Genomic DNA, 19,312 nt, shown 5'->3' with positions numbered 1-19,312 from the left:
AAGTTGTCCTCAGGAAGGCCTATATATAAAATTTGATTTACATTATAGAAAAGCATAATAGGTTTTCTTTTAACATGATTTAGAATACAAGATTTTTAACCTTATACACTACCAACACATCTATAAATATGTGTTTCAGACTGCACTGTTTCTTTTAGTGAAAAGTTAACGTTTGTGACTTTAACATTATCCTTAGCATAATGATATCTTTTTAAAGAAGTGCAATTAAATAATTTTGAGAAAAATAGTATTCACCATCTGGTAGATACATAATCTGTATATGGAGGTTTTGATCGGATTTCTCGGGCCAAACCAAAGTCTGCGATTTTCACAAGTTCTGGTCCCATGCAGAGGAGGTTCTCAGGCTTTAAGTCTCGATGAAAGAAGCCTACAGAGACAGTAGAGGAGAAGAAATCCAAATGCAGGTTTGCTTCCATATTATTCTTTGCAATTGTATTGCTCTCTGCAAAATACTTATAATTTAAAAAGTAGTCTAGCATGGCACCAAAGGCTTTATGCGTTCTTCCCACAGATAATGTACAGTCCTTTGAACTTCTCATAGGATTACATTCATTTCCCTTTGCAAATCATTCAAAGGTGATCTTCATAATTTTATTTACAAGAGAGAAAATTTCTTTTAAAATATCAAACTGGATCATAGGCTGAGATAACTTTGCAAAAATAAACTGTCACTCAAGGGAAAAATATCACGGATGGCATCTCATTCTATTGCCTAGGTGGGAGTGCAGTGGCACAACCATAGTTCACTGCAGTGTGGGCTCAAGCGATCCGCCTGTCTCAGCCTTCCAAGTAGCTGGGACTACAGGCACAAACCATGGTGCCTGGCTAGTTTTTTTTTTTTGTAGTAAACACAGGGTCTTGCTCTGTTGCCCAGGCTTGTCTTGAACTCGTGGCTTCAAGTTATCCTCCTGCCTCAGCCTCCCAAAGTGCTGGGATTATAAGTGTGAGCCACCATGCCCGGCCCAGATAACTGTCTGATGGGAATTGAGAGTTTATACCACAGCAGAAACACAATTATAATTTTTGTTTAAGAAAGAATTTATGAATACGACCTACTCATATCTGAGATTGTGCAGTATGTTGTAACATATGTTTAAATGTTAAGTACTTATTACTTTGCCTAATGAGGAAGTACAATGGTACATCTACAGCTCACATGAAAGGCAAAGATAACTCATCATGTGGGAAGCCCGTCTCAGCTATAGCAGAGCTCTGGAGGTACAGGCAGGAGATAGTCAACGTGGCAATCTTCCAAGCTCACTCAAACACCCAGTGAATTGCAATATATGTCACTGAAAACCCCAAACCTCCCACTTCCTGAGAGTATCACCAACCTAGACATCATTCAATGTGGCTCCAAATCTCAATGGGACACCAACACTGGAAATATAACTCACCTGCTGCTGCTGCTATTCTTTGTTACACGTTATCATTGCTATCATTACAGGCTGAGTATTCCCTACTCTGAAAATCCAAAATCTGAGATGCTCCAAAACCTGAAACTTTTTGAGCACCAACCCGACACTTAAAGAAACTGCTTATTGCAGCATTTTGGATTTTGGATTTTTGGGTTAGGGATGTTCAACTGGTAAAATATAATGCAAATATTCCAAAATCTGAAAAAACCCCAAATTCAGAAACACTTCTGGACCCAAGCATTTCAAATAAGAGATACTCAATCTGTATCAATGTTGTGAAAGCTGGATTCTAACTAGCACATTATGGGAGAAATTAAAAGCGATCACTGAAGATCTACGTGATTCCTTGACAACCTGTATATTGACAGTGCTCAAGTCTACATTTCTAATGTGCCTTCTCTACCCTTCTGAAGACCTAAATCTCTATTTGGATAGCAACTGGATGTCACTATCATCCCTATGTTAATTTATCCAAAACCACTTTTGTCCTCTCCCAAATCATCTCTCCTTCCTAAACTTTGGATAAGATTTCTAGGTACCTTGTAGTTATGTTGGATCCAACCTTACCCAGTTATGATATTGTGTTGTATTTTCTATCAAAACATCTCATATCAGCCAGGCGTGGTGGCTCACGCCTGTAATCCCAGCACTTTGGGAGGCTGAGGTGGGCGGATCATTTGACGGTCAGGAGTTTGAGACCAGCCTAGCCAATATGGGGAAACGCCATCTCTACTAAAAATATTTTAAAAACTAGCTGGGCGTGATGGCACATGCCTGTAATCCCAGGTACTCAGGAGGCTGAGGTGGGAGAATTGCTTGAACCTGTGAGGTGGAGGTTGCAGTGAGCTGAGATCACACCACTGCACTCCAGCCTGGGCAACAAAGCAAGACTTCATTTTGGAGCGGTGCAGGAGGTTTGGGGGAGCGGGAATCTCATATCTGTCTCTTTCTACTTTCTCACTGCCTATGCCTGCATTGCCACTACTTTCTTGCAGATCTTCCTTGCTCCAGTTTCTCTCCTATAATCCTGATCATTTAAACACTGTCTTTCCCTTGTCACTCTCTCATTCACCCACAAAAGCCATCCATGATTCCTTTTTATATTTAACAGGGCTGAACTCCTTTCACTCTACCTAAAGAGAGAAACTTATTTTCCAACACTTATTAATACATGTAAAGTGTGCTCCAATCAGGTACAACTCCTCATTCCTTTTAAGTTCACTGTACAGTCATGCACTACATAACGAAGTTTCAGTTAATGATGGACTGCATGTATAATGGTGGTCTTATAATATTATAACGAAGCTGAAAACTACTTATCTGGTATTTACTATACTATACTTTTAATCATTATTTTAGAATTGTACTCCTTCTACTTACTAAAAAAACAAAACAAAACAAAACAAAATGAAAAACAAAAGTTAACTGTAAAATGGCCTGAGGCAGGCCCTTCAGGAGGTACCTAGAAGGTATTGTAATCATGGGAGAGGGCAGCTCCCTGTGTATTACTGCACCTCAAAACATTCCAGTGGGACAAGATGTGGAGGTGGAAGGCAATGATACTCATGATCCTAACCCTGTGTAAGCCTAGGCTAATGTGTGTATTTGTGTTTTAGTTTTTAGCAAAAAAGTTTAAAAAGTAATAATTTAAGAACAGAAAAAGCTTATAGAATAAGGATATAAAGAAAATATTTTTGTACAGCCATATAATGTGTATGTGTGTGAAGCCAAATGTTATTACAAAAGAGTCAAAAAGTTAAAAAATGTATTTTTATGAAATAAAAAGTTTCAGCAAGCTAAGATTAATTATTAAAGAAAGAAATTTTAAAAAATTAGTGTAGCCTCAGTGTACAATGTTTATAAAGTGTCCTAGGCCTTCATACTCACTCACTGATTCACCCAGAGCCATTTCCTACAAGCTGCATTCACGGTAAGTGCCCTATACAGGTGTACCATTTTAAAAAATATTTTATACTATATTTTTACTATACCTTTTCTATGTTTAGATACACAAATACTTACCATTGTATTACAATTGCCTATAGTACTCAGTACAGTAACATGCTGTAGAGGCTTACAGTCTAGGAACAATAGGCTATACCATATAGTCTAGCTACATAGTAGACTATACCATCTAGCTGTGTCTAAGTAAGTATACACTCTATGATGTTTGCACAACAACTAAATCGTCTAACCACAGATTTCTCAGAACATATCCAGTCATCAACTTATGCATACTGTATTTATTTCCATTAATAATGTGCCCTTTGCTCCTTTTTGTCTATATCAATCCCCACTTTTGCTATCCTCCAACACCTCTATTGAGTTTTGCTTCTTCCAGGATGCCATTCTTTTTTTTTTTTTTTTTTTTTTGAGACGGAGTCTTCACCCAGGCTGGAGTGCAGTGGTGCCATCTTGGCTCACTGCAAGCCCCACGTTCATGCCATTCTCCTGCCTCACCATCCCAAGTAGCTGGGACTACAGCATGATGCCATTCTAATATGCTAGCCTTCATTCATTCATTCATTCTACCAACAAATTTTCACTGAGCATCGACTCCATGCCAGGCAACAGATTAGGTTCTAAGGATTCAGAAACAATGCAATGGACATGACTCTTGCCCTCATGGACATAATAGGCCCTCCCCTCTAACTCCAGTTGAGCTCTATCAACTTCAGGTATGTTAACTATTTTTTATGAATTAGATGGAGGCACTTTAAGGGCAGAGGCCACATTTATATTTCTTGTGAATGCCTGGCACAGTGGCAGGAACACAGTGGTCTCATAATATATTCTTGTTCATTGAACAAAGGACTTTCATCTGTAGGGAACATAAACAGCTTAATGTCAACACATCTACCTGAGCCAAATGCCAGGGTCAACCAGAGAGCAGACCAGAGCTGTGAGGAGGATAGGAGGGAGGAAATCCATGAGACAGCACTGAGAACTGAGAGAGAACAATAACCCAGTAGTGCGGGGGACAATGAGGGCCCAGAGCTTGTTGTCCTTGTGACAGAGGGAGTTGTATTAGTATTAGTTGAATGAATGAATGAAGGCAGGAACTCTAGTAGGACTAAATCTATTGGTCAAGGTTGTTTTCTGTCTCTGCCCTAGAGCAAAGGGAGGGTGATTGTGATGTGGTTATATGTGAAAATATACTAATTGCCATTATCATGGAAACGAACAATATTTTAGTAAAAGGACAATCCTCTCTGTTCATCATTCTAAAGATAACAGTACTTAATACTGGGTCAAGTTCCAAATGGATAGTATTATACTATGGCATAATGGCAGATCTGTAGGAGAAGTAGCTGGCTTAGATGGACAAAGTGAATGTAATTACAGAGCCTAGAACCCAGTAAACACAGAAGGGGATGAAGGTATAGAAGTGATCAGATACATTCAAGAGGGCATAAGTGAGAGGAGGAAGTACTTCCTTCCCATCACGGGGTTGCTTCTATTTTCCACAATCCAAGGCATTGACGAGTTCAAAAAAGTTACACATGGGTTAAACCAGAGACAGGCGCAGCAAGTTTGTTATTTTATAGCACATGCATACACAGGTTTGTATGTATATTGTGAAGTATTTATGAATATATATTCCATTGTTCATTCTTTATCCTGCCATTGTACTGGTACATACCTAATGGCATTCCTCATACAATTCCTTGAAATATCCTAGTGAACTTAATAGTAAATTAAACCAAAATTACAATAAGAACCAAACTTGAGGTTGTCAACTCAATAAATGCAAAGAGCATTCAGTATCAGTCAAGAATGGCCTTTAAAATGAAAGAGAAGATTTCTGATATGGAGACATTTGGATGCTTATGATCAGCCTAATTAAATGAAGATTTATTCATGCCTACCACAGTGGGTGACATCTCTAAGACTTAGTATAACTGAGTCATTGTGTTTGGACCCTCCGTTCTTCAGAGCACCCTCCAGCTTGCAGAAGGCCTGATTGTGTGTTTCCATTTTGGAATTGGCTTAAGAATGTGTAAGGATACAAGCAGTGATTACAGTGATCTTTTGTCAATGCACCTGCGACCTCTGAAAATAGATGAATTGTGAGACCATGGTTTGTCTTCCTAAAAACTCAGAGCGTTCAAAACATTCCAGTGAAAAAAAGGAATGGCAGGCATCATTTTCTTACTGAACAGATGGGAAAACTGAGTCATGGTGGCAGGGGGCGGTAGATGAATTACTCCCAATTCCACCAAGAAATGTGTCATAGCTGTTATAGTGTCCAGCTCTACTCTCCCTTTCAATGCATGTAGCTAAATCTTTTTTTTTTTTCCTTTGTAAGACAGAGTCTTGCTCTGTCACCCAGGCTGGAGTGAAGTGGCACCATCTCAGCTCAATGCAACCTCCACCTCCCAGGTTCAAGCAATTCTCGTGCCTCAGACTCCCAAGTAGCTGGGATTACAGGCCTGCACCACCACGCCCGGCTAATTTTTGTATTTTTAGTAGAGACAGGATTTCGCCATGTTGGTCAGGCTGGTCTCCAACTCCTGGCCTCAAGTAATCCACCCGCCTCAGCCTCCCAAAGTGCTAGGATTACAGGCGTGAGCCACTGTGCCTGGCCCATATAGCTAAATCTTGATTTGTTGTTTTGACCCTCTCAAGCCTAGATTAATGCTGTTTCTCCTCAGAGACTCCCTTTTTCTCATTTACTTGGGGTAATTATTATTTCCAAACTTATGTGGCAGTTCCCTTATAATAAGTCCTCTGTTCTGCAGTCCCTACCCACTACGGCAACTTCCTCTGGCATCATCTGGAACACCCACCACAACAAACTTGTGTCTTCTCTCTGCTCAGTTCGTCTTATCATCAATTCGTACTCAGATGCAAGTATCGTGCTCATACTCCAGACCTCGTTCTTTGTTTCCACCATAGTCATATGCTCCTGTAAACACTGGCCACCCCTCCCATCAGCCAAGCTTTATCGTCTCCCTCACTGCTAACTCTTCTTTAATCCTACTTCCACAGAGGACATGCACACTAATGAAATGAGGGGAAGGAAGATTCCAATTCCTCACATATCTCTGTAAGCAGCTTCTCTTTTTATGGGCCATACTTCAGGCTCAAAACAAGCGAGGGAAAATGGCTGGGAAAGAAAATTAATTGCTAACAGACTATAAAAATGACTGATGAAAGACTGTATCTGTAGGTTGACATATGCTGTATTTGTTATACTGTCTTCAAGTAGAAGCCTTTATAATAAATTTGTGAATATATCTGTAGACTATCTAGCCCTCTGTTAAGTACTGAATAATATAGCAATGGGCTATTATCAGCCTTATACACACAAGATCTATTCCTGGTAATTAAAAGTATAAGATCCTTATGTCATATACAGCATATACAGGTACTTTTCATGTCTATTTTAACATGACATTAGTATTTCCTTATAAGTAGCAATGTCACATAGTGGGTTGGTGCGCAGACCAGCCAAGTTGCCTGATTTCAAATCATAATTCCATTACTCACTGGCTGGAAAGTACTTATCCTTCCTGTGCCTTAGTTTTCTTATCTGTAAAATGGGGAAATAATAGCACCTAATGGGGTTGTTCTGCAGGATTAAATACGTTATATTTGTAAAGTTTTTTTTTTTTTTTTGGAGACAGAGTCTCGCTCTGTCACCCAGGCTGGAGTACAGTGGTGCCATTTCAGGTCACTGCAACCTTTGCCTCCTGGGTTCAAGCTATTCTCCTGCCTCAGCCTCCAGCATAGCTGGGATTATGACCAGCTAATTTTTGTATTTTTAGTAGAGACAGGGTTTCGCCATGTTGGTCAGGCTGGTCTTGAACTCCTGACCTCAGATGATCCGTCCACCTTGGCTTCCCAAAGTGCTGGGATTACAAGCATGAGTCACTGTGCCCAGCATGTAAAGCTTTTTGACAGTGCTTGCACATTAATATCTTGCGAGAGCTGGTCATTAACAGTACTACTATTAACACATTCTCTCATTTTACCCTCCCATAACCTGTTAAAGTACGGAGGCAGACATGGCTCCATTTTTTGCCAATAAGAATTACATCTGGCATGCCCTATCGGTGAGGAGGTGGTACTAAAACTGATTTGTAGCAGGGTTCCAGTTCTGCTGATGTGTGCAATGTGACCTATAACAATAAGCCTACTTCCTCCCCTGGGCTTCTGATTCACAATGGAAACCCTTTTAGTTGGGGTCATTCAGAGATCATGCAACAGCAAAGTGCTGTTATGATAAGAACTTTCCTGTTCAAAACTGTTTGACTTCCAGAAGACAGGAACAGACCTTCAATTTAATTTCAGAGTCCTATATGCCAGTTGAATAACACAGGGATTTTCTTTCATCCTGGCAGAAAATGTGTGTGCTTACTTTTTCATTAATAACCCTTGGGCAAGGAAAACATCAAGCTACAAAGAAGGCTTTCTCCCCTCTACCACATTTTGTTATTGATGAATCGGATATGAATATATGGAAATAACCAGAGAATCTTCAAACACTATGAATTTATATAGGACACTTTCCTGCTGTGGAAACTTTAATTTCCCAGATATTATTAAATTCAAACCTATAATGTTTTTATCAAGAAGGCTACAAGGACAGCAATGCATAGAAAGGCAACGGGATGTCTCAAGGTCATGCACAGCAAGACAGTGAGGAAACACAGAGGCAGAGAACCATCTCTTGGTGCAAAACATTGTCCTTCAGACTGCCCAATGCATTTCTATTTCTGGCACGGATAAGTGTGACCTGGATATCTGTAAGGTCAAGTCAGAGTTGAAACACACTATTTGCATTAATTATTTAATTCCTGCAAAGGACATATGCTTTGGCATTGCTCAATCAGTACCAAGTAGAGCTGCATTTTCATTCCCTGTGGGAGGAAAACACTCAGTGACACGAAGTATGGCCATAGCAACTAACGGCAGCACTGTTCTCCCCTCAGAGGAATCTACTCCCCAGGGGCACAGTGCACCTCCTCACAGTGAGAATGGGCTACCAGAGACAAGCCGGAAATTCATGTGACTTTGAAGTGCTTTAAGTGCTTTTTTTCCATTGCTGAAGGAAAGGAATATAGAGGTACATGTGCACTTAACCAAAGTCAATACCACACAAAAACCATGAAACAGTTTCTAAAAATCATTATCAGTGAAAATAGGATAGGGGCTGGGTGCAGTGGCTCAATCCTGTAATCCTGGCACTTTGGGAGGCCAAGATGGGTGGATCACTTGACAGCAGGAGTTCGAGACCAGGTTGGCCAACATGGTGAAACCCCATCTCTACTAAAAACACAAAAATTAGCCGGGCGTGGTGGCACGCACCTGTAGTCCTAGCTACTCCAGTGGCTGAGGCATTAGAATCACTAGAAGCTGGGAGGCGGAGGCTGCAGTGAGCCGAGATTGCATGACTGCACTCCAGCCTGGGTGACAGAGTGAGACTGAAATTAGTATCTATACCACTTATAATGATTATTATTTTCTTCACCTCTTATTCTCTTGTTCTCTCTGAGCACAGACAGTTTTTCTAATCAAGCGTGGCAAACAGGCATAGGCTTTCTGAATCTTCACTCAACCACTTTATTGCAATGGGAACTTTCACAGGTTTTTGAACCTCTCTGAACCTAAGTTTCCTCTTTTTTGTAAAGACTAGATATCACCTATTCGTTCTACCTGATAAATTGGCAGTGAAATAAGGTAACAGATAAAATGTTAAGCTCAAACTGGAACTGGGCACTTAATTGCTGAGGAAAAGTGTCAACAAGAATCTCTGATAATGGCAATGGTGTTGAGGTTATAAAAGCCGAAGTCCAACCTTCTCCATAAACTGAGCCTTCCCTGGTACCTTGTGGTCTGAGTGTCTAGTGCAGAGAGGGAAACACAGTGCAGTTCCAACAGACTGTTTTGACACAGTAATATATGGATGCTAAATTATGTACTACAGATGAGAGTGTGTGTGTGTGTGTAAGATGAATGTATATGTAGGTATATATGCATGTGGGTATGTGTACATGTAGATGTTTGCATGTGTATGCACATGTCTTGGGGCTTGGGGTGCTTATGTGTGGTCTATGTGTTTGTGTGGGTATGTGTGTGTGTGTGTGTGTGTGTGTGTATATATGCATACATTTGATTAGGTAGAAGCCTGGACAAAAGGCTACTTTCTGGCAACAAGTATCTGGGTCTAAAGAATAGCAACAAAAATGAGAAAGAAAAGAAAACCAAAGAATATTAACTTTTGTTTAAGTCTACCATTCAGTTCCCAGTACTGAGAAAATAGCCTGAATAACTGAGACACAATGACTGATCTCTATCTGAAAATATGCTGTCTCTTTTGCGAATCCCACTGAGTTCTCGTTAATTTTTTTTCCTGAGCTCTTAATCTAATAAGTGACCTTTCTCCTATTTGTCCCTAAGATACCATGCCAGAAGTTTTTAATGCTTTGCAAATTCACACTATCTCTTGTGAATTCTTGTGAATAAAGGCCCAAGTGCTAGTTCTACAAATGTCAGTGGAATCAGAGAAAACTTGTACTAGAAACTTTTGACTAGAACTGGTTCACAATTTGACTCAGTCTTGCGCATGACATGCTGATTACTCAGTATGTGCCTGAGGCAGACTAGGACTTGTAGATAGCCTAAGTTTGTCTATGTTTCATTTAGTCTCTAATTGTAAGGGGCTACCTTGGAAGTAAAGGACAGGCTAGTAATGATCCCAAATGTACTATGCCACCTTCTTCAGCACAAGGTCTTTTCTACTCACTGTCAATTTACATCAAATCTAAACTAGCTACTCAGGAGGCTGAGGCAGGAGGATCGCTACAGCCCAGGAGTCCAAGGCCAGCCTGGGCAGCATAAAGAGACCATCTCTTAAAGTTTAAAAATCTGAACTGACTGTATTATCAAAGGGCTTCAACCCAGTCTCCTTATTGAGTAATAAAACTCATTTGTTGGTACAATATTGACAATGGCAACAACATCTTTGGACTGAGAGTAAATGGATTTCTACCTATGCAAAATCAGCTTGGCCCATCTGTCTGTATACTACAATGACCTCAAATGACCTCCTGCGAAGACTTCTGACCCACCTGTGGATACATCCATCTGGTGGCTCTGTGCTCACAAGTATTGATCCAACCCCAGCTGGGTCTGTGTCTAATTAGTAACGACAAGCAGCAATACTCCAGGTAGTTGCTGGAAAATAGAACCTCAAACTCATTGCTTCTTAATACCTTTCAAAAGCTCAGCTAAGAACAACAGTGATGGGGGATTTCCAGAATAGTATGTGGTCATCGTTCGTTCGGATATTCTACATTTCTCCCCAGCCTAACCAGACCATCTGTAGAACAACTCAGACTGGCCCCTGTAGAGATGTTTTCTCTGATTAGGTGATGTAATTGGCCTCCATTGAGGGATATGACTGACATCAAACTGCTCTCTAAAACCCGTCACTGTGTTTATGATAAAGTCATGTTACATACCATCCTTTCTAAAGGGTCCATGAAAAAAGCTTCTCCCTGGTCTTGGCATCAAGAATAGTTCTGCTTTTCTTGGGCAACTGGTCTGTTTTTACCTACGTGTGTTGTAACTGGTACTATTTCACATTTTGCATGGTCTGACAACGAGCTCACAATCAAATCTTAGCCTGCTTCTTCTACTGAAATAAAACTGGCTGGCATGTATTTTGAGGACTAACCTCACCTCTGGCTATATCCACACCTTGTTTTGCCTTTGTCTCTTTTTATAGTTTGCTAATTTTAAATTTATTCTATTTTCCTGTGTCACATACATTTTGTTAGACTACTTTGAAACCCGTTTGAAACAAGTTGAAATATAAATACATTAGAAAAATGAGAAATAACAGTGAAGCACTGTTAGTGGACCAAACATAATACATGAAACTTCTCAGAATTCTAATTGTAAGTTTTTCATTTAACATACTAGTCAATGGTCAGGAATAATATTTAGATCTATAACCAACAAGCTTAATGTTAAAGCCTACAGAATAAAAACATAAAGACACAATAAGTAACAAGGGAAATTCAGAGATCAAGTTATAAAAGTTAATATATTTTAAAATCCATTGTCAGCCTCTTAACTCTTTAACCTTTTCTGGCAGTCAGCTACAAAAATATTAATGTTTCCTACAACTTCTACTTGATAACAACATTTCACTGCTCTTCAAAAGCACAACACTCCGAATCACCTACCGTGTTTGTGAATAAATGCAAGTCCTTGTAATATCTGATACATGATATTCCTTATGGCAGACTCAGGAAACAACTTATTTCTGTATGAGGCAGAGGAAAACAAAGTTATAAATCAAAGGCCAGATCCTTTGATAATAAATACTAAAGAATACCATTTGTCTATACAGGGGGGCTACCTTATAAACACCAAATATATTCACATGTTACAAAAATGAAAAGATTAAACAAACATTTGATAGTAAGCCAAAAAAAAAGGTTTTCCTCCAACATAGCATATAAAAATAAAAAAATCTCCTCTCTCCATGATATAAACTAAAACTTTAAAATAATTTGGGGGGGAAAATTTGAGGTCTTCCAGATGAAGCCCTTATATAATGCAATGGCTAATATTTTCCTCCTGGATGAGCAAAACACACAGCACACTGCTGTCACTGTCAATAAAGATGATATTTGTTTACTCAGATCACTCAGAGGGGTGCTGAGAATGGCATTCATTCTGCCACAAAAAATGTGCCCAAGAGGCTCCACATGGTTCACCTTTAAAGTTCAAAATTACTGTCACAGGTAAATTTCTTATTAGCCTCCTTTTGCCAGCATGCAAGCACCTGAGTACCACAGCAAGAGAGGAACTGAAATAAACCTAGGACTTTTCAACAGAGGTCTCAAAATCCAGGAAGCTGTGTCTATCCTTGACTTCTAGTTGCTCTGCCTATATGTCCTAGTGGGAATGGAAAACTGCAATGTCTATTAAACCTGAGCTTCTTTGGATGAATAACTCTTATTATTATTATTATTATTTTTGAGATGGTGTTTCGCCCTTGTTGACCAGGCTAGAGTGCAATGGTGCGATCTCGGCTCACGCCAACCTCCACCTCCCATGTTCAAGTGATTATTCTGCCTCAGTCTCCCTAGTAGCTGGGATTACAGGCATACCCCACCATCCCGGCTAATTTTGTATTTTTAGTAGAGACGGGGTTTCTCCATGTTGGTCAGGCTGGTCTTGACCTCCCGACCTCAGGTGATCCGCCCACCTTGGCCTCCCAAAGTGCTGGGATTACAGGCGCCAGCCACTGCGCCCAGCCTGGATGAATAACTCTTTAAAACAAGAAAATGACTGCATTGAGAACAGTTTCCCTGAATCTAACAGAGGGCCTCTAAAGTAGAAATATGGGTGGGCCCCAAATCTAACTGGCAGCTTTCAACATTAAAGCCCAGTAGCATGAAAGTTAAAGGATTGGAGAAAGAATCAGAATAATGCAGTAAGAAAAGAAGAGACAGAGAAAGAAAACACATCTGCTTTGCCTATTTATTTCTATAATAAGATAATGATGACCAAACTGTACCTTTCTTTAATGAGCTGGTAAAGATTTTCCTTCATGTACTCGAAGATAAAATAAAGATGATCATTTTCCCTGATAACTTCTTTTAATTTGACTACATTGGCATGGTTGAGCTTCTTTAAAGACTAAAGGCAAGGAAGAAAAACAAAACAAAATAAATATTAGAGAAAATCTGTTGTTGAAACAGAAAAGTAATCCTATGTATACTTGGAAAGAAACATCTAATTTTAGAACCACAGCAATGTCCTAAATTACATTTTATTGACAATTTAATAAACAGTATATCTCTGAAATTGATAGTAACCTTATATAGAAAAACTACTTCAATGAACTGACAAAAGGTACATATTCGACCAGTAACTGGTATTTCTAGCTGCCCCTAGCACCAGGCAATGTATCAGGGCTATTTTGGGCCCACCCCCTCCAGATGATGGAATTCAGGCTGTGGAAGTAGCCAGAGAGGAATCAATAAAAGAAGCTTAGATTTTTCTAGCACTGGAGAATGCAGCTGTGTTGGGCTGAGATCACCAGATAACAGGCTGCAGACACTTTGAATAGGAAATTGTTCAAAATGATGAAGGGTTGATGGCCTGCTTCTCTTGACTTTTGTCGGACTCGTGTGTGTCCACAAGGCATAGAGCACTTCTTCTTACAATGTGAGTTTGAGTTACAGAGGACCAGAAGGAGACAGGAGGACCCTGAAGTAAGACAACAGAAATCCTTCTGCTTCCAAGAACAAAGGCAAAAAGTCAGGCAGTGGATGAGGAATTAGAGGGTGGCTCAGAAAATGGTGCATGGCCTTCCGATTACTCATCTTCACACATATATACCTTTCGTCTTCCTGAACACATGCGTACATATGAGTATAGCAATGTGCACACTGTTTTCTGTTTGTATCCTTAGTTTCGTTGATAGTGAACAAATCACTTCTGTATTAGTGAGCAGCATCCCTGTTCTTGTACAGCAGACATACCTAAAAACTATTGCTTTGGATAGTCAGAATCTGATCGACTGTCTCCTTCATGAAAGCCTCCAAGGGTCACTTTGGCCAGTGAGATGAGTCCTTTAATTAAAATAGCCCTTTCCTCATACATAGAGAAGGGAGTCCAATATTAAGTTGATATCTTTGAATTTCACTAAAAAGAACATCCTTTTTTATAAAACAAAGAAAACATATGAAGAGGAAAGTGTTAAAATGAATATCCTCATCTAGAAGAACACTCAGTGATAAAGTACCCAGGGTTCAAAGCTTGGGAATGTGTAATATGATCAGTTACTTCAAGCAGCTGGCAAGAGAGACGAAATATGGTCGGTAAAAGAGAACAAAATAAGACTCTCTGGAGCTTCCTCCCCAGAAGAATAGTTCCTGCCAAGATACTTCTCTGGCAGGGAATCCTCAGCTGTTTTGGTCAATTGTTTTGCTAGATCCTTCTAGTACGGACCAAAGGGGCTGATTACTTCTTTTAGTTGAGTTGGATTCCTGGTTCTCCATGAGTAACAAATATAAACATTGCTTAACTTGTAAGTATTCACTAAACTCTCAGTGATCGCAGCTTTTTTTTTTTTTGCCTGTTTGCTTAAAACGCATCACAAGCATGCCTGAGGAAGCTAGTGGATGAGCAGCCTTGGGGAAAATTCATTCAGTGGAAAACGAAGTGGTTTTAAAGCTTTTCTGGGAGAGAATTCTAGGCAAGGAGTGGGGTGCCTTCAGCTCCTGGCCTGAAGTGTGTTTGGAGCCATGAATTACTGGCCCAGCTCTATAGCAGCTCACAGCTCTTGTTTCTAGGTAAGGCTCATGAACAAGAAAGTCCATAGTAGATTAAAATAAGAAGAATTAATTTTGTGTGGGGGATGTCATGTGACTGGCTTTATGAAGATGTATTTCCAAAGAAGCATCTTATTTTGGCTCAGGAAAGGATTCCAAAGCAGAGATAGAGGCAGGTCAGTTGTGTCAGAGTGGAGAAGCAAAAGTAGGAAATTAAGCCTGATCAACAGTCCAAATGGAGACTGTTTATCCTCATGGATGAAGCTTTCAGTTGGATATTACCAGTGTTGTCCACATCAGGGACTGATCAACAGTTTCTAACTATTAAAACAACAATGTACTGGGCCCCCAGGGTATACTGAGGCTTAAGATGCAGTGCTTGCTCTTAAGAGGCAAACAACCTAATTGGAAAGTCACGACATGGATACAAAATACATCTAATAAAATAAGATAGATCATATTAAGTGCCAAGGGAATGACAGAAACAAGGACCATCAGAGATGTGTCAAGGAGTAATCAGCAAACCCTGAGTGGTCAGTGGGAGCATAACCGAGATGTGACTTGAAGAAAGAGTGACACCTGGATGAGCTTGCTGGGAGGCAGCGGGCATGTCAGGAGGGAAGCCCACTGCAGCTGAGGCCTGGAAACTGAGTGCAGGACTCTGTCTGGGGGATGAAGGATGAGAATCAACCTAATTTGATTCTGAGGGAGACTCATCTGTAAGACTTTGGCTGGAGAAGAAGGCAGGGGGCAAACCATTTGGATGCCGGGTATATACCTGCTGAGTTCTTCTGGTGAATCTGCTGCCTTAAGTAGAGTTGCAGAGGGAGATGCCTGACTCGATGAGGTTGAAAAGTAACTGGGGTGTGGGAAAGCTGCACTGAAGAAAGAAGTTTGGAAGATAATGTAAGAAAAGGAAAGAGGTAGAAACTCAAGGGGAGAGAGGTTTGGGACTTTTTTGGGTTAGAGAGAATGGTGGGCACATTTATAGACTAAAGAGAATGAGCGGGTGGAAAAAAAAGAGTTTAAAGACACGGGAAGGAGGGGGAAATTGTTGGAGCAAGAACCTACCGACATAAAAAATTAAGATGGTTAAAAAAAAACCCGAAACAGCAAAGGAACACAGTAGGCAGAATATAGGCAGCCTATGGTTTCAAGATGGTGTCTAGAATAGCATAGTGCCATGTAAGGCTATGCTTCTAAGAAAAATAGCACCAGGTACCATTCCCGCAGGACATCACGGGAGCAGGGATTCCCCTCCCTGCCGTGGCCGTCAGGTGCAGAATCTCCCTGAAGTCCACGGGGTCTTCACAAGCGGACACGGAAATGTACAGACAGGTGGCAACAAGGAGAAAGGAAATGAAGAAGGAACAGTGATGTGGTGAGTACCAAAATTTCCCTTCAGTTCCCTCTGCTGCTGGAATGAAGCAGCTGGCAGGACATGAGAAATGATAGTGACAAGAGGCCTTCAGTGATCTTCCTTTCCCTTCCCCTTCTGAGTCAGTAGGCACAAAAGAAGGACCTCAGCAGGGAGGAAGGGATGAGGAATCTTGTAAGGTGCCTCCTTTCTACCCGCTTCCGCCTTCCCTCCCCTGTGTTCAGGGTTAGGCTGTGGCCCAGCGCTGGTAAGTCTGTGTGAGGCTCAACAAGCGCGGGGGTGTGGGGGTGGGGAGGATCCCAGTTGGCAGCCGATGTGGCATCTGTGCAGGCAAGGAAAAAGAGTAGGAGTTGTCTGGTGGTCATCAGCTAGAGGAGCAGTTTCTTCAACTACCTTGCTGAGGCAGTCACTTGCTTCCTAAGACGCTATGTGCCCAGTTTTTCTAAACTGTTTATATGAGTAATCTCTTTTGCATTAGAACTAATACACAATTAGCTATATGGAAAAATAAAGGTTTAACATCCAAGCCATGGATACCTCTCAGAACTTCATGTCACAGAGAAAATGTCCTTGGATTATCTTTGTTTTTTTATCTCTGATGTTTGTTTCTTTATATCTGATGTTTTTGGATCATCTCGAACTTTTATTCTCTAGAACAGAGGTTGGCAAACCATGTCCCATGGGTGAAATCCAGCCCACCACATGTTTTTGTATGGTCCACAAGCTAAGAATATTTTTGGTTTTTTTTGTTTTTGTTTGTTTTGACTGAGTCTTGCTCTGTCACCCAGGCTGGAGCAGTAGCACAATCTCAGCTCACTGCAACCTCCACCTCCCAGGTTCAAGCCTCAGCTTCCTGAGTAGCTGGAATTACAGGTGCCCACCATAACACCTGGCTAATTTTTGTATTTTTAGTAGAGATGGGGTTTCACCGTGTTGGCCAGGCTGGTCTCGAACTCCTGACCACAAGTGATCCACCTGCTTCAGCCTCCCAAAGTGCTGGGATTATAGGTGTGAGCCACCACAGCCACCCAAAAAAGATAAAAAAGAATACTTTTATAAATGAACGGTTGCCGTCAGTTTGATGATAGGGAACACTAACTTTGAACTCCAATTAAGTTAAATATTATGTCCCCTCAAAAAGAATATCATTCTTCTCATTGGAAGACCTCTAATACAGAAAATTATACTAAATTATTATTAAATTTTATATTTTATGAATAAAAATTTTATGGAAATTTGTTTTTGCTCTTGTTACACACGTATCTATATAACATCTTCAATGTGACCTTTTGGTCCTAGAAGCATAAGAGACTGACTATCTGGCCCTTTACAGAAAACGTTTGCCGATCCCTGCTTTAGACTTGTAACCCCACTTCCATGTACAGGACTCCTTTGGAGAAAAAGAAAGGGTGTTTTTCAATATTCTATTAGGTGTTTCAAACAGGGCTGGGTGAGAGGACTAAAATTAGATGAAGCGCCACTCCACTGCACAAGGAAGAGAATTATGCATGTAAAACTCAATGTGGTCAATCTACTCTGACCGAGAGAAAAATTGGAACAAAATCAATAGAAGAAGGTGCAGGGGGAAAGGAGGAGAATAGTGAATCCAGTCAGAAGGCTGAATAAAAGTAAAGATCTGTGCTCCACAGTGCTTGACATGGGTGTACCTTGATCAATGAATTTCCTCACAGAGAGTGGAGTGCAAATTATTAGAGCAAGAAACTGAAGTAAGTACTGCTATTATGTCTAGGGAAAAACATTCAAAATCAAATAGATTTTCCCTTATGTTAATAATTAAGAAAACAATTAGGCAATAATAATTCACTAAATCAACACATTCAACTTCTTTATATTGAAATATATTGATATAAGAGATCCATTAAAGATGAAAGCTTTCTAATAACAGTATATACAATTACATCATAATCTTCTGCTTCAGCTGTAATGTTATCATTTGCCTCCCTTTCCAGCATTAGTGAAAAAATTCAAACGAAATGACTATATCAACTATAAATCTAAGCATGTACAAAGCTATTTTAATCATCCATAAATTATTCCTTGGTATATTAATAAATACCTTAACCTCCCGAAGGTTCATGCATTCCTCCCAGGAATAAAACTTTCTTTTCATTCTAGAAGAGAAGAAAGGAACAAACAACACACTTATTCTCAGTAATAGATTAAACTTTGCTTTTAGAAAAATGCTTTCCTTCTGAACCTAATTAACAGGACTTAAAGTGGGTTTAAATTTCTACCCAGTATTATACTATCCCAAACTAGCATTTATTTTCAAATGGCAGTGCAATAATCAATCCTAAGTCACAACCTTTGCCAGTAGCAGTGGTGTGGTGCAGTCCAGAGAGGCCTGGACTACTGTCTTGCTCTATACTAACCAGCTAACCTTGCCCTGGAAGGAACTTGCTCAGGCTTATTCTATCTAGACCAGAGCTGTCCAGTAGAACTTTCTATATTGATGAAACTGTTCTGTGCTGTCCAGGATGGTAGCCACCAGACAAATGTGGCTACCGAGCACTTGGCATGTGGCTAGCACAATGTGGGAACTCAATTTTAATTTTAATTAAATTGAAATTTAAATACCACATATGGCTACTTGCTATCATACTAGACAGCAGAGCTCTAGACCCTCTAGTGCAGGAGTCAGCTAACTATGACCCATGGGCCAAAACCTCCCCACCATCTGTTTCTGTACAGCCCATGAGCTAAGAACGACATTTACCTTTTTAAACTGGGGGACAAGTCAAAAGAGGAATAATATTTCACGATATGAAAATTTTGTGAAATTCAAATTCCAGTTTCTATAAGTGAAATTTTATTGGAACACAACCGTACTCATTCATTTATATACTGCCTGTGGCTGCTTTCGAACTACAACAGCAGAACTGAGTAGTTGCAAGAGACCATATGGCCTGTGAAGCTTAAAATATTTACAGCCTGGCCCTTCATAGAGAAAGTTTGCCAACCCCTGGTCTAGAGCCTGAGTGGAGAAAAGAAAACTCCATGAGTTAATCAGAAATCCAGGTTTCAAGGTTATATTTTTCAGTGCATTTCAATCACATTGTCTCATTTGTCTTATAGCAGCCCTGTGAAACAGATAGGACAGCTGAAGAAACTGAGAAACAGAGAAGGTACACGACTTTCCCGAGGTCTCACTGCTGGCCAGTAACAAACTT

General features: G+C 40.2%; 1 protein-coding gene across 4 annotated transcripts in view; it reads right to left on the bottom strand.

Moving 5' to 3' along the window:
- The window catches only part of CILK1 (ciliogenesis associated kinase 1), a 40,119-nt gene that overhangs the window by 18,555 nt on the left and 2,252 nt on the right, over positions 1 to 19,312 (bottom strand). For all 4 annotated transcript variants that reach the window (XM_005552734.4, XM_005552739.4, XM_005552738.4 and 1 more), the window contains exons 2-5: positions 18,199 to 18,253; positions 12,982 to 13,103; positions 11,639 to 11,718; positions 256 to 388 (exon numbers count right to left, since the gene is read on the bottom strand). In XM_005552734.4, the coding sequence (XP_005552791.3) occupies positions 256 to 388; positions 11,639 to 11,718; positions 12,982 to 13,103; positions 18,199 to 18,253 (390 nt within the window). The remainder of the gene's footprint in view (positions 1 to 255; positions 389 to 11,638; positions 11,719 to 12,981; positions 13,104 to 18,198; positions 18,254 to 19,312) is intronic.

This window comes from Macaca fascicularis, chromosome 4 (assembly GCF_037993035.2).
Source record: "Macaca fascicularis isolate 582-1 chromosome 4, T2T-MFA8v1.1".
Lineage (NCBI taxonomy): Eukaryota > Metazoa > Chordata > Mammalia > Primates > Cercopithecidae > Macaca > Macaca fascicularis.
The sequence above is the reverse complement of the archived record's forward strand: the minus strand, read 5'-3'. Positions and strand labels throughout refer to the sequence as shown.